Source organism: Azolla caroliniana, unplaced genomic scaffold, assembly GCF_043228905.1.
Source record: "Azolla caroliniana isolate FFs.n. ecotype wild unplaced genomic scaffold, voAzoCaro1.0.p SCAF_13, whole genome shotgun sequence".
Taxonomy (NCBI): Eukaryota; Viridiplantae; Streptophyta; class Polypodiopsida; order Salviniales; family Salviniaceae; genus Azolla; species Azolla caroliniana.
The window spans coordinates 3,174,138-3,186,798 of NW_028230448.1; the positions used below are offsets into that span (position 1 = coordinate 3,174,138).

A 12,661-nucleotide genomic window follows, 5' to 3' on the forward strand; every position below is an offset into this window, starting at 1 on the left:
TCCCTACTTATTTAGAGAACTATTTTCCGCGTTAATTAAATGCCGCTTTTTTATCAATAATATTACATACAATAATAATTGCTTAATAATATTAACTTAATAATAATAGTAATAAAAATGATTTAAATTCTCATAATTATATATATATATATATATATAAGCTGTTTCTTCTTCTTCTTCTTCTCTGTCTAGTTTTATCTGTGCGTAGAAAAACAGGCCGAAGGAAGAGCTTCGCCATCGCCATCGCCATCGCTATCGCAGACAAAACACAGAAGAGCTCCTCACACGCCTATTCCTTCTTCTTCCTTCTCCGCCTCCTCTATTCTCTCTTTTTGTCTGTCTGTCTGTCTGTGTCTCTCTCGATTTGTCTTTCTCTGCGTTCCTAAGACCTCCATCGCCAATTTCCTGTGCAGACATACGCCTTTTTATCATGCCTTAACCTCCCTTCCGTTTTCTTTCTCCTGTCTCCTTTCGCCATGGCATCTTCACCTGCTTCTTCCTCCCCCATCCGAAGATGGATTCGTGGCTCTCCTCTCGGCCACGGCTCCTTCGCCACAGTCTCTCTCGCCATGAACCTCGATGATGATCTCCTCTTCGCGGTGAAATCCACCTCCATCTCCTCTCCTTCGGCACCGGAGCTTCTTGCCATCGAATCAGAGCTCTCCATCCTCAGAACGCTCAACTCTCCTTGTATTCTCTCCTTCCTTGGTAGCGACATCTCCTCGGACAATGGAGTGCCGTCTCGCAACCTATTCCTGGAATACATGGAAGGAGGCAGCGTTGCTGAATTGGCAAGAAAATCAGGAGGAAAACTTGCTGAAAGCAGGGTTAGGAGATTTACAAGGAGCATTGTTGAAGGGTTGGCTTACCTTCACGAGCATGAAATAGTGCACTGCGACATAAAAGGCCAGAACATCTTGGTCGGGTCGAGTGGTGTAAAGATTGCTGATTTTGGCGCTGCGAAACGGCTCAAGAAATCGGGTCAGAAGACATGGAAACGGCTCAATCCTGGTAAGGAATCAGCGAAACGGCTCAGCTCTGAGAAGGCATCCCCGAAACAGCCAGTCTATGGGCCAGAAACGGTAAAACAGTCGAATTCAGAACAGGAATTTTGGAGGCATCCCATATTTGATGAGGAAACGGAGGAGCCGTCGAGCTCTGGTAAACAAGAAACGGGAAATATTTCCCCTACAGGAACACCCTTGTGGATGGCTCCTGAGGTACTTCGAGGCATAGAGCAAGGGTTCGCTTCTGATATATGGTCCTTGGGATGCACTGTGGTGGAGATGATACAGGGAAGCCCGCCATGGACGCCTTCCGTAAGCTCCAATTGTTCTCTGGAACATTTGCTGTTCAAGGTTGCGTGCACCGAGGAAGATCTTCCTCTCCCCCAGGACCTGTCTGAAGAATGCCGTGATTTCTTGTCCAAATGCCTCCAACGAGATCCTCGAATGAGATGGTCTGCTTCGGAACTGCTTCGTCATCCGTTTCTTCTGAGTGAAGCTTCCTCTCACCTGTCATCGCCATCATTAGATGATCAATTTCGTTTTTGTGAGCAGCCGCAGCCTTCTCCTAGAAGTACTCTCGATTTTCAGGTAACTGACAGCGAGAGCAGCGATGAGGACGATCGGTGCTCCGATAAATTAACAGAAGATGGAGACGAAGATGAAAGCTCAAGCTGGCGATGTGGCCTTTCTTCCCTGGTCTTAAATTCAGTTTCTGTATGTTCTCCCTCTGTAATCGTTCCTCGGCACTGTGATTGGATTACTGTCAGACGTGCGGAAGAAGACATCGTAATGAATCAAGAAGAAGAGCCAGAAAGAGAAGCATCAGCCAATCCGCCTTTCATGGCAGATTCCTGTGACATAATCCTAAAGAAAGGATGTGAAGTAAACCTCGATTGCCTGGGTTTCCTTCTTCAATGGAGGATGCAGAAGGATGGGAGGTAAAACGAAAGCGTTTTTCCTCTTGAAGGCCAGTTCAGAATGGTTCTGAAATTTGAACATGAATAGTGAGTGTGCTTCGTGGTGGTGTTGAAAGCTGTAGAATATATGGAACTTATTATATAATCTTTGTTTGTGAAATGCTGGACATGCAAGGATGCCATAGAAGCTTTAAAAATTCATCTCAGAATAATCAGAAAAGACAGAGAACTGGAAGAGATGGCCAAAATTTCCTACCTGTGGTTATGTATCATCTAACTTACCAGATGTTCTGACAAAGAATGTCAACAAATTGTTGACTGTTTGTAGACATGAAGGTCTCCGATGATGCTTTCTTCGCATGGAAACGATGCTCGCTGATCAGGGAGCTTCGTACTCCATTTTTGTACCAAAGTTGAAACCAATTAAATTGATCAAATCATTCATTGATTCTTTTATCTGTTGTTGTTATTTACACAAATGCTGTTATATATATATATTCCAAAATAACTGCCCTGGAACTGGTCTGTTTGCAATCTCGATATCTATGTCTTTAATCTCACTCACGTCTCTGCTAATTTCTGAGTGGATTGAACTGAACTGCCTTAATTTCTGAGTGGATTGAACTGCCTTAATTTCTGAGTGTAGGGAGGGTTTCTCTAATTATGCTGAGTAAAGTCGAAACATTTAACATGACAACGCACCAAACCCATAGGAGACATTAGTTGGGCAACAAAAGATCAACTTACATGATTATACACGCTCTCTATATCTTGTTGTATCATTACAATTTCTTGTTTTGATTCCTTTGCTCAATCCACTGACCATTTGCACATTCGAAATTGTATGATGGATGTCTCTTCCCACAATAAGCTCATATCGCATAGGATAGACCATAGAAGGTAACACTTTTTGAAGTCGATTATGCCACTACTTTGGCAAAAATCGCCAATTTTGGCTTCATCATGGACGATAAAATTTCTATTGCATTCTTCTTTGTTCTCTCTCTCTCTCACTCACACTCATAATTCATGCTTTAATCTTGCCTCTAATTCGTAGTAGTTTAATCTAAATCACATGTTGTAGCATAGCATTTCTCTTATCCTTCAGAACACAAGAAGTGTGGAGCTCTAGGTTGATGCTTGACTAATGGAATTTTTGTCTCACATTATCATGCCCGTTTAACAAGCCATCATTTTTCTCACGAATTACCTTATATATTGAGCATGCGATAAGTGATGTTCATCCTCCACTAGGTTTTCATTGCATATCTTCATATTTCCATCATGATGCCATGATGCTAACTCAACACCTAGCTTGTGTGAGTGAGTTCAAAGAAGTGTTAAGGCTCTTCGAGAACCAAGGCTCATGGGGTGAGATGGATTGGATACATTCGGACATTTCTCCCTTGTATTGGGGGGGGTTAATGTTTGAAATCTATTATTCTAGTTTTGACATTTTAACATCCTGTCACTTCATCCCTAATGCCTCTAATAATATATCCTCGGTGATCATATACCTCAATGCATCATGTGAGATCTTCATTAGATCTTTTACCCCCATCTCCTAAACCCTTTCATAATGTCAAGCACCCAACCAAATGAGAGGATTATGCTCTTATTAGCTTTTTGTACCTTGCATCTTATTTTATAAACTTGTTTTGGCAATCTATGGTCAGGCATATTCTTGAGTTTTGCGATATACCTGTATAATCTTTGCATGGCTAGTATCTCTATGGGCCAAACACCTATTTATAACAACATGACAGGATGGGATGTTGATGATTTTGCCCCAAATTGTCTATGTAAGAACAAAATTTGGATTTTCTCTATTTCATTCCATGCACCAAGTGAGATAGCGCTTCCCTACACTTCTACTCCATAGAGCAACACTTGGACCACCATAGGATTGAATAACCACAACTTCACCTCCCATCCTCGAGTATCCCTTTGGTTGCATTGATTCTTGGACATATAATCACTATTCCAACCCGCTTGAAGTCGAGAGTTATAATATGCATTCCACCTATTTGTTGATGTGACATTAATACAAAGATTTTTAAGTTTTTCACTACTTATATTGGTTATCCTTGTTTGTAAATGTTGGGTAGTGTCTTGGTTGTATTGCCTTTATTCCCATCATTTTTGTTTTGTCTATGTTAACAATTAGCCAACGAATATCACAAAATGTATCCAATACATTAAATAAGTGTTGCACATCATCCAATTTATGTGACAATAAAACAACACCAGCTTTCGTGAAGTCCACAAAACAACAATACAACATTTTCCCTCGAAGTCGACTTTCTTTCTAGTATAACTCTTAGTGTAACCAAATGAATGATCTTAATGTTATGGTCTAAAGCCTTCTTGATCAAGTGCTTGTTTGTGATGATGTTCAATCCATGGGCTAATATTTTGTTCCATGATAGTGCTATATAACTTGGCCATAACTGATCTAACCATGATAGTTTGATGATTGGATACCAAGTTTTTAACTCCTCCATTATAGATTGGTTTAATCCAATGCATGAGCCAATCTTCCATGAAACCTTGCTTGATAGTATGTTGTTATCCATTGGCGAGTTTGTGGTCTTATCCATTTCAAGAGTTCACTTGCCATTAAAGTTGCATATACTGCTTTGCCATTAGACATATTTTTTGTCCCTCCATTAACATCTTAAATAAATACATGTTGTATATGTTGTTTCAATACTCAATGTCATAGGCATTATCCCATCACGCATATAAAGTTTATGTACATATTGTTCCATCTCTTCATCCATGAATTTGCCAATTACATATTCCTTTTTGCCCTTAAGTTGTCTCCATGCTAAGGTTGTTTTGAGTTTAAACATTTGGGGTTTTCTTCTTCTTTTGCATTCTGCACCTCCCTCACATTCTTCTATATCAATACAACGTTAGGGTTTTTCTCATTTTTTATCTTTTGCAATCTTGAGAAATTTGAGATGAGCCTTGCATTCTTCATAAAACCAAGCGTGGAATGGGAAATTAAGCATATGATGTCCACCTACATGTGGACAAATATATTGATACCCTACCTTGACAATGAAATCCTTAGATCACTCCAAATTTGTTTCCAACTCTTTACTAAGGCTAAAAGACATGTCAAAACTTTTCTCATAAGAAATGCATGGATACATTTGAGAATATGCCAGTTTGTGCATTTAAGTATGTGTCTAAGAAACCTATGCTAATCAACATAGTACAATCTTTTTGAGTTGACGCATCAAATCTGACACCATTACATTATCATCAACATGGTGATCCAACCCTATCATTGAAATCTTCCATAACCAACAATTTTCCAATCTTCTCATTTGTAGGAATATCACCACATTCACTAGAAAAAGGATCATCATGATCTAGTTCATACTAATTATAGTAGTTGGATGTTACTTTTCAAAGTCCTCACAATAAATATGTGTTACTTCCGTAACCAACACTTTTCCAATCTTTTGAGGAATGTACCAACATGGCAGATATATCTTTTGTATTCATCATACTTACATACTCATATGTAGTTTTCCAAGCTCCCATCATAAATACACACTAGTCGTCCTCGCCCAATATTACTTCTAGTGAGGGGCCATATAGATTTTATAATGTACCAATCAATATAAGGTATATGCTTAAATTCATGTTCCCAAGTTTCAATGAGAAATATAATATCCAAGTTGCGAGTCACATCACTTAATTAGGCAAAACTTTTACCCATGGGCATCCTTTACAATTCTATAACATGATTTTCAACCTTGAGGTAGCATAACTCACCACTTCCTATGCATTTTGAGTTCCATTTCTAGTTTCATAGGCTTGTTTCTTCATTCTTGATCCTTTGGGGTTCGATCTTCGGATACAAATAAATGTGTACCTTTTAAGTACACCTTGGTACCAGTTAAGATTGATACAACTTTTCCTATAATCTAAGATTGCGCAAACAATAGCTCAAGATGATCTTCCCTCTGGCCCATTTTGACCACCTCTATGTCCTCCATATACCACCATAACATCATAACAAATCAATCTTCAAAGAAGTTTGCGATGTTCCCGGAAAGGCAGAGTGCATTCTCTCTCAGATTCATCTTCTTGCACACCTCTAATAATAATGTCCAAACTTTGAACAAATTGTCTTGTCTTAGGGTCCCATAGTCTATAGCCAATGTTTCCATTGTAATTATAGTCAATAAAAATTCACTTTTGTGAGTGAGACTCCAATTTTCTTCTCTCTTCATTGGGTATAAGGGTGTAAAGAATGCTAACTCTTGAAGACATGGGTGCGGAAGTGTAGTCCATATGTGAGAATAAGTGTGTACATAAGAGGGGGGATGACAAATTATTTTGCATTGAAGAGAAAACTAAAAATCATGAACTAAACACAAGAAGTCAAGTGGGCTTTATATACAAGTCCTCAAGGGACTATCACATTAAATGTGGTTGCTTGAGTCTAGTGATAGACATCCACATGAGTATGATTATGTCATAAGAATATCTAACGTTTACACTTGAGAACTAGCCAAATTTCATAATCTAGTTCTTAGTGTACCTAGATAATTCACACAGATAATTACAATAAAATGTGCTCCTAGAAAACATTGTTATGCTAGAGTTTGCTTCGCACAACCCCACCACAAAGCGTCTCAAGGCACACAACTCATGATACTATGGGCACCATAATGACATGTATGAGATTAAGAAAGAGCATAAGCACAAGAGGGAAGGGAGTGGGCATGCCAAAGAAAATCAATGATGAGAGATGAGGGAGGTGATAATCAAAGAAGGTAGATTAATGGGTTGATGATATCATGTAGACAGGAAGGCTCATATATGAAAAGAGGTTCATAAGATTCTACAATAAACCTCAAATAAGTACAAGAAAGAAGAGACCTAAAATGACAAAGAGACGTCTCTATGAGAGAGGAGAGGAGATTATCAAAAGAGTGGGTTATGAGAGAGGCGAGGAGTGTCGAATATGGGTGCATATTGGTCGTATTCACACTGTCCCACTTGGATAGACTAGGTTTAGGACATTTTTGTAATTAGACTAAAGGGCAGTTGCCCTAGCTTAATTGTATATAATTGAACTTGTAACCTAGTTCAAAGTTGTTGTTGCCGCCATTCTTTGTAACTCTGTGTTTTGAATAATATAGTTACTCTATTGTGCCTCTCTCTACACTCTCCTCTTCCTTGAGACTTGATCGCTTCCCATTGAGATCATGGCCATGGAAAGGGTTGTTGAATACATGCAAGGTTCAAAAGAGTCCCTCATATCGACTTCCTAGAATTGCATGGGAAGCAAGCGAAAAGATCCAAAAGACGAATAAAAGCAAAATTTTGTGTTTTAGTTGGATCAAGATATAGAAAAATGGTTTGGTAGATGGGATGCGAGACACTTGCTTCATGATGCATCACAAGATTCCTCTATAAATGAGGCCTTTTTGCAACGCCAATGTATCATGACATGGGACAAATGTGGAGGCTCACACTTCACACATTATACTGCACATGTTGCACCTAACTACAAAACCATTTCTTCGCAGAACGGGGAAACCGTACACATCGATACATGTTAGAGCCCATCCCATTATCTTCCATTCGAACCATTGCTTCCATGTGACTTAGCTCACATGCATTGCGATGTGAGATGGGGCGTTGGGGCACAAGTGATGAGAGTGGTCGGCTATGCACACTTTGCCCCAAACAAGCCGAGTTTGAGTATCACACTTTGATACAATGCTCAACCTTTGATAATATTCGACCATGCTACCATATCTCTTCGACTGAGCCCAATCCTTGCATGAATTTCTCTCACAACCACAATGTGCACTCTCGATTGCAACATTCATTGGTAAAGTTCTTGAACATCGAGAGTCACTACTCACTTTCACACATATCACGTGAAATGTAATATTTTTGGTCTCATAGGTCATATTTGACCTTCGAAGATGATGACATAATCTCTCTCTCTCTCTCTCTCTCAAGTTTTCAGTTTTAGTTGTCTTGGTTTCTCAATTTGTTCTTCTTGTTGATGTTGTTTACACCAACTTGCTGCTCTTTAACCTAAATGTTGTTTGCATTCCACACTGATGGCCTTAGTTTCCAACATCTGGTACCAAATCGAAGGTTCTTCATTTTGTTGCCGACCATTGCTTTTCTTCACCAACACTCTCGTTATACACTTCCTAAAGACTTCAAGTTGATTAGATTTGTTAGAACAGACTCAAAATTTCTGTCGAACAGAAATCTCCTGATCGGCAACTATCAAGATCACATTCTATGAAGAGAATTTAGATACATTGCCGACTTGCACTCTATTGAGCTAGACCATTCTTCAAGTAGGCCAGCTGGCTGTACCCCTTTTCTATGGTCGTAGCCATTTAGAGTGGAGTCTTGACCTAATCGACACCTTTCGTGCTTCACCCGTGATCGACACGTTGATCGACCTCATCTGTGCATAATTCGGCTAAGAAACTTTCAGGACGACCATCCGACTCTGTCTCTCTATTTGCTATAGCCACTTCATGCAGGATCAAAGATAAAATCAACACTAAGAATTCAGATCGGCAATAACCGTGCTCAATCAGACTAGGCAAGGTTTGGGAAGACCAATCAACTCTGTCCCTCGACTCACAATAGCCACTTCAAGTAGGTGTGGCAATCCTATTGCCATTCGAAATTATAATCGGCAACTCAATCGGCAAATCCATGCCAAATTTGACTAGGAAAAATTGGAATAGACCAGTTTACTCTACTCCAATTCGATTGTAGTCACTCTAGGCTGGGCTAGCTAGCTAACTGATCCAGTTCGTGTCCGATTTGGCTAAATCAATTCTGGGTGGATTAGCAGGTTGCATCCTTTGACCGATTGTAGCCAACCCTAGATAGTATTAGAAATATTGAGAATCGAGTAGATAGGTATATAGAGTTACAACTGCAGAGATGGATATATGAAAACAGAATTTCTATTACATATGAGAGTAGTTCAAAATGGTAGTTTTCCCATGCGTTCACACCTTAGAGCTTAGATAGGATATGGACCGGCTCACTACAAAATTAGTGGGGACTAATGATCAATCTCACCACTGTGTGAGAAAAGTGACTTATAATCTATGTTTGGTCTTAGTATAAATGTGCAAGTCAGTTGACAGTAGTGGAGATATTCCTTTTCTGTCAACTGACTTGTCATTTAATATGACCCAACTCCCTAGGTACAGGCTAGTGCTAGATAATACTTATCTTGAAGTCAATGACGCATACTTCAAGACTAAGTACATCGTAACTTGCCCACAAAATATTCTAGCTGACTTGATTAGCCAATCCTTTTATCTATTTCTCTCTTTCCTAAATATATTGTGTCCTACGCATCTACGGTTTCCTAGATTAACACCTTATCGACCCATATGGTCGAGTTCCACACTAGCCGCTCCTCATTTGGGGCGCTATCACAAAATGTGCACTCTAAGAGCACATATGGGGATAGATTTACAACTTGGGGCTGATCATTGATTATATCTAACACGCCCCCTCAATGATCAACCCATTGAGTTCACTTGGAATTGGGCCAACACCTAGTCGTCGAAGGTGTTGTTGCAACTGTTCTGCTCCAAGCGCCTTTGTGAAGATATCTGCAGCATTTTCTGATGTTGGACAGTACTCAAGCTCCACAATCTCATCATTTATTAGCTCCCGCACATAGTGATACTGAATCTCTATGTGTTTAGTACGTGCATGAAATACGGGGTTCTTGGCAATGGCCATGCAACTCTGATTGTCACACCTCAATACCGTTGCCGTCCTTATTGGGACTGCCACATCCATAAGGATTCTTCTTAGCCAAACTACCTCGCATGCCGCTATGCATGCTGCTTTGTATTCTGCCTCCGTTGAAGATAGTGCCATTGTTGGTTGTTTTTTACTACTCCATGAAACAGCTCCAGATCCTATTGAAAAACAATATCCAGAAACTGATTTTCTGGAATCACTATCTCCAGCCCAATCGGAGTCGCAATATCCACTAAGTTGGTCAATTGTTGGCTTGTAGAAGATTCCATAATTTAAAGTACCCACAATGTACTTTAATACACGTAGAGCAGCTTTCCAATGAGTCTCCTTCGGCTTGTTGCTGAATCGACTCACCACATTGACTGCAAAACAAATATCCGGCCTAGTGTTGCATAGGAAAATTAGACTTCCTACTAGTTGTCTATACTTCCTTATGTCAACCATTGGTGATGAGTCTTCTTGGGATAGCTTGCAGTTTGACTCCATTGGAGTCGACTTCGACTTGCTGTCCATCATCCCGAAGGTCTTCAAGATCTCTGTTGCATACTTTCTTTGTGACATGAAGATGCCGTCCGAGGTTTGCCAAACCTCAATTCCAAGGAAGTAGTGTAGAATCCCCAAGTCTGTCATTTCAAACTCAGTTTTCAAACACTCTTGTGTTTGGCCAATGCACTCTTCATGGTCACCAGTAAGTACTAGATCATCCACGTAAATGATAATGATGACTTGTTTCCCGTCCTTCATTTTGACATACATACTTGCATCCGAAGCACATTGCTTAAAGTCGATTGATCGTAAGAAGTTGTCTATCCTCTTGTTCCAAGCTCTTGGTGCTTGCTTTAGACCATATAGTGCCTTCTTCAGCTTGCAAACTTTGTTTTCTGAATTCGGTATCTCAAACCCTGGTGGTTGTGTCACATATACCTCCTCCTTGAGATGCCCATTCAGAAATGCTGATTTGACATCCATTTGATAAATCGGCCATCCTCTTGAAGCAGCCAACGCTATGACCATTCGAATTGTTGTCATGCGAGCTGTCGGGGCAAATGTTTCTTGTACATCGAACCCTTCAATTTGGGAGTATCCTTGCGCTACTAGCATGGCCTTGAATTTCTCCAAAGAGCCATCGGCTTTATACTTTACTTTCCATACCCACTTCGTGCCTATCACCTTCTTCTTTGTTGGCCTCTCTACCAACTCCCATGTGTCATTTTTCATGATGCTATCATATTCTGATATCATCGCCTCTTTCCACTTCGGGTCGGCCATAGCTTCCTCCACCGAGGTCGGCTCACTCACTGAGCCTATGATGTCCACCATCAGAGCCATGTTGACAATGTGGTCAGAGGTTCTTCCTTGCTCCTGTATTCTTCTTGATCTTCGTAATCCATCAGTTGAAGTTTCAGGAAACTCAACTTTAGGAGTATGATCATTGAAGAGTTGTTGAGCCCACTTAGGTATTTTCTTTACATGTGGGACTGGCATAGGCTGAACTAGTGAACCATTACCATCAGATGGTTCAGCTTCCTTTTTTGGATAATGGGTCGGGATTGGGTAAAATACTTCTTCAGTTGATGAGATAACTTGAGAATCGTTGTTCTCAGCTAGCTGTGGTTGTTCCTCATCGAACACCACATCGCGGCTTGTCAATATCTTTCTTGCCTCTGGATCGTAGAGTCGATAGGCCTTTGACTCTTCACTATATCCGAGAAAGATACACTTTTTGCTTTTAGCATCCAACTTCTTTCTGCTCACATCTGGAATATGTGCGTAGCACATACACCCAAAGGTTCTGAAGTGCAGCCCTGAAGGTTTCTTGCCTGAATAAGCTTCTTGGGGTGTTTTCCCTTGAAGTGCCTTCGTGTAGCTCCGATTGAGGATGTAAACTGCTGTGTTCACTGCTTCAGCCCAGAATGGGTCGGGCAGCGCTTGTGCCTTCAACATACACCTAGCCATCTCAACAACTGTTCGATTTCGACGTTCGACAACGCCATTTTGTTGTGGGGTGTAGGCAGTTGTAAGTTGGCGCTTAATTCCATGCTCTTTGCAATACTCACAGAATTCTATTGATAAGAATTCTCCACCTCGATCAGAGCGTAGCTCCTTCACTAACTTTCCAGACTCTCGCTCGACAAACTTATGCCATCTTTTGAAGATTTTAAAAGCTTCAGCCTTCTCCCGAAGGAAGTAAACCCACATCTTTCTGCTGAAGTCGTCGACTATTATCATATAGTAGAGAGATCCACCCATTGCAGGAGTCACCATTTTTCCAGAGAGGTCAATGTGTATTAGCTGTAGAGGAGTCTTTGCCCGATTTTGACTCTCTTTTGGAATGGCTGATCTTTGATGCTTGCCCATCATACAAGCATCACAAACATGACTTAAGTCAGATAGGGTTGGCAACCCAACTACCATATTCGACTTCTTCATCTCCTTCAACACAGCAACGTTGAGATGCCCAAATCTCTCATGCCATTGCTTTGTGTTGGTACTTGTGCTGTGGTCAGTAGAAATGGTAAACGCGCTCAGCTCATAGAGATTGTTGCGCCTCACCCCTATTCCTACAACCTTGCCAGCAGAATCTGTTATTTCTGCACCCGACTTCTTGAATCGAACATCAAGACCCTTGTCAGTCAGTGCAGAAATGGACAGTAGATTCTTCTTCAGATCTGGCACGTACAACACTTGAGAGAGATGCTTTGTCCCACCGGTCGTTGCTTTGAGGGAGACGGTTCCGGTTCCTTTGGCCGGACATCGAGCATTGTTCCCGACCACAACATTGATGGGCTCTTGTAGAGGTGTCCAAGAACTGTACCAGTCACGATTACTGGTCATATGTCGGGATGCTCCACTATCGAGAATCCAAGACTCATCAACAACTTGAGTGTCAACTGAAGAACACGCTTCTTCAGTTGCGACCCATAACTCAAGTTCATC

General features: G+C 40.7%; 1 protein-coding gene across 1 annotated transcript; it reads left to right on the forward strand.

Moving 5' to 3' along the window:
- Positions 1-223: 223 nt before the first annotated feature.
- On the forward strand, positions 224-2,323 carry LOC147855969 (mitogen-activated protein kinase kinase kinase 17-like). The gene has a single exon (XM_087328983.1). The coding sequence runs from the start codon at positions 477-479 to the stop codon at positions 1,947-1,949; it is 1,473 nt and encodes a 490-aa protein (XP_087185109.1). The 5' UTR covers positions 224-476; the 3' UTR covers positions 1,950-2,323.
- The last annotated feature ends 10,338 nt before the right edge of the window (positions 2,324-12,661 follow it).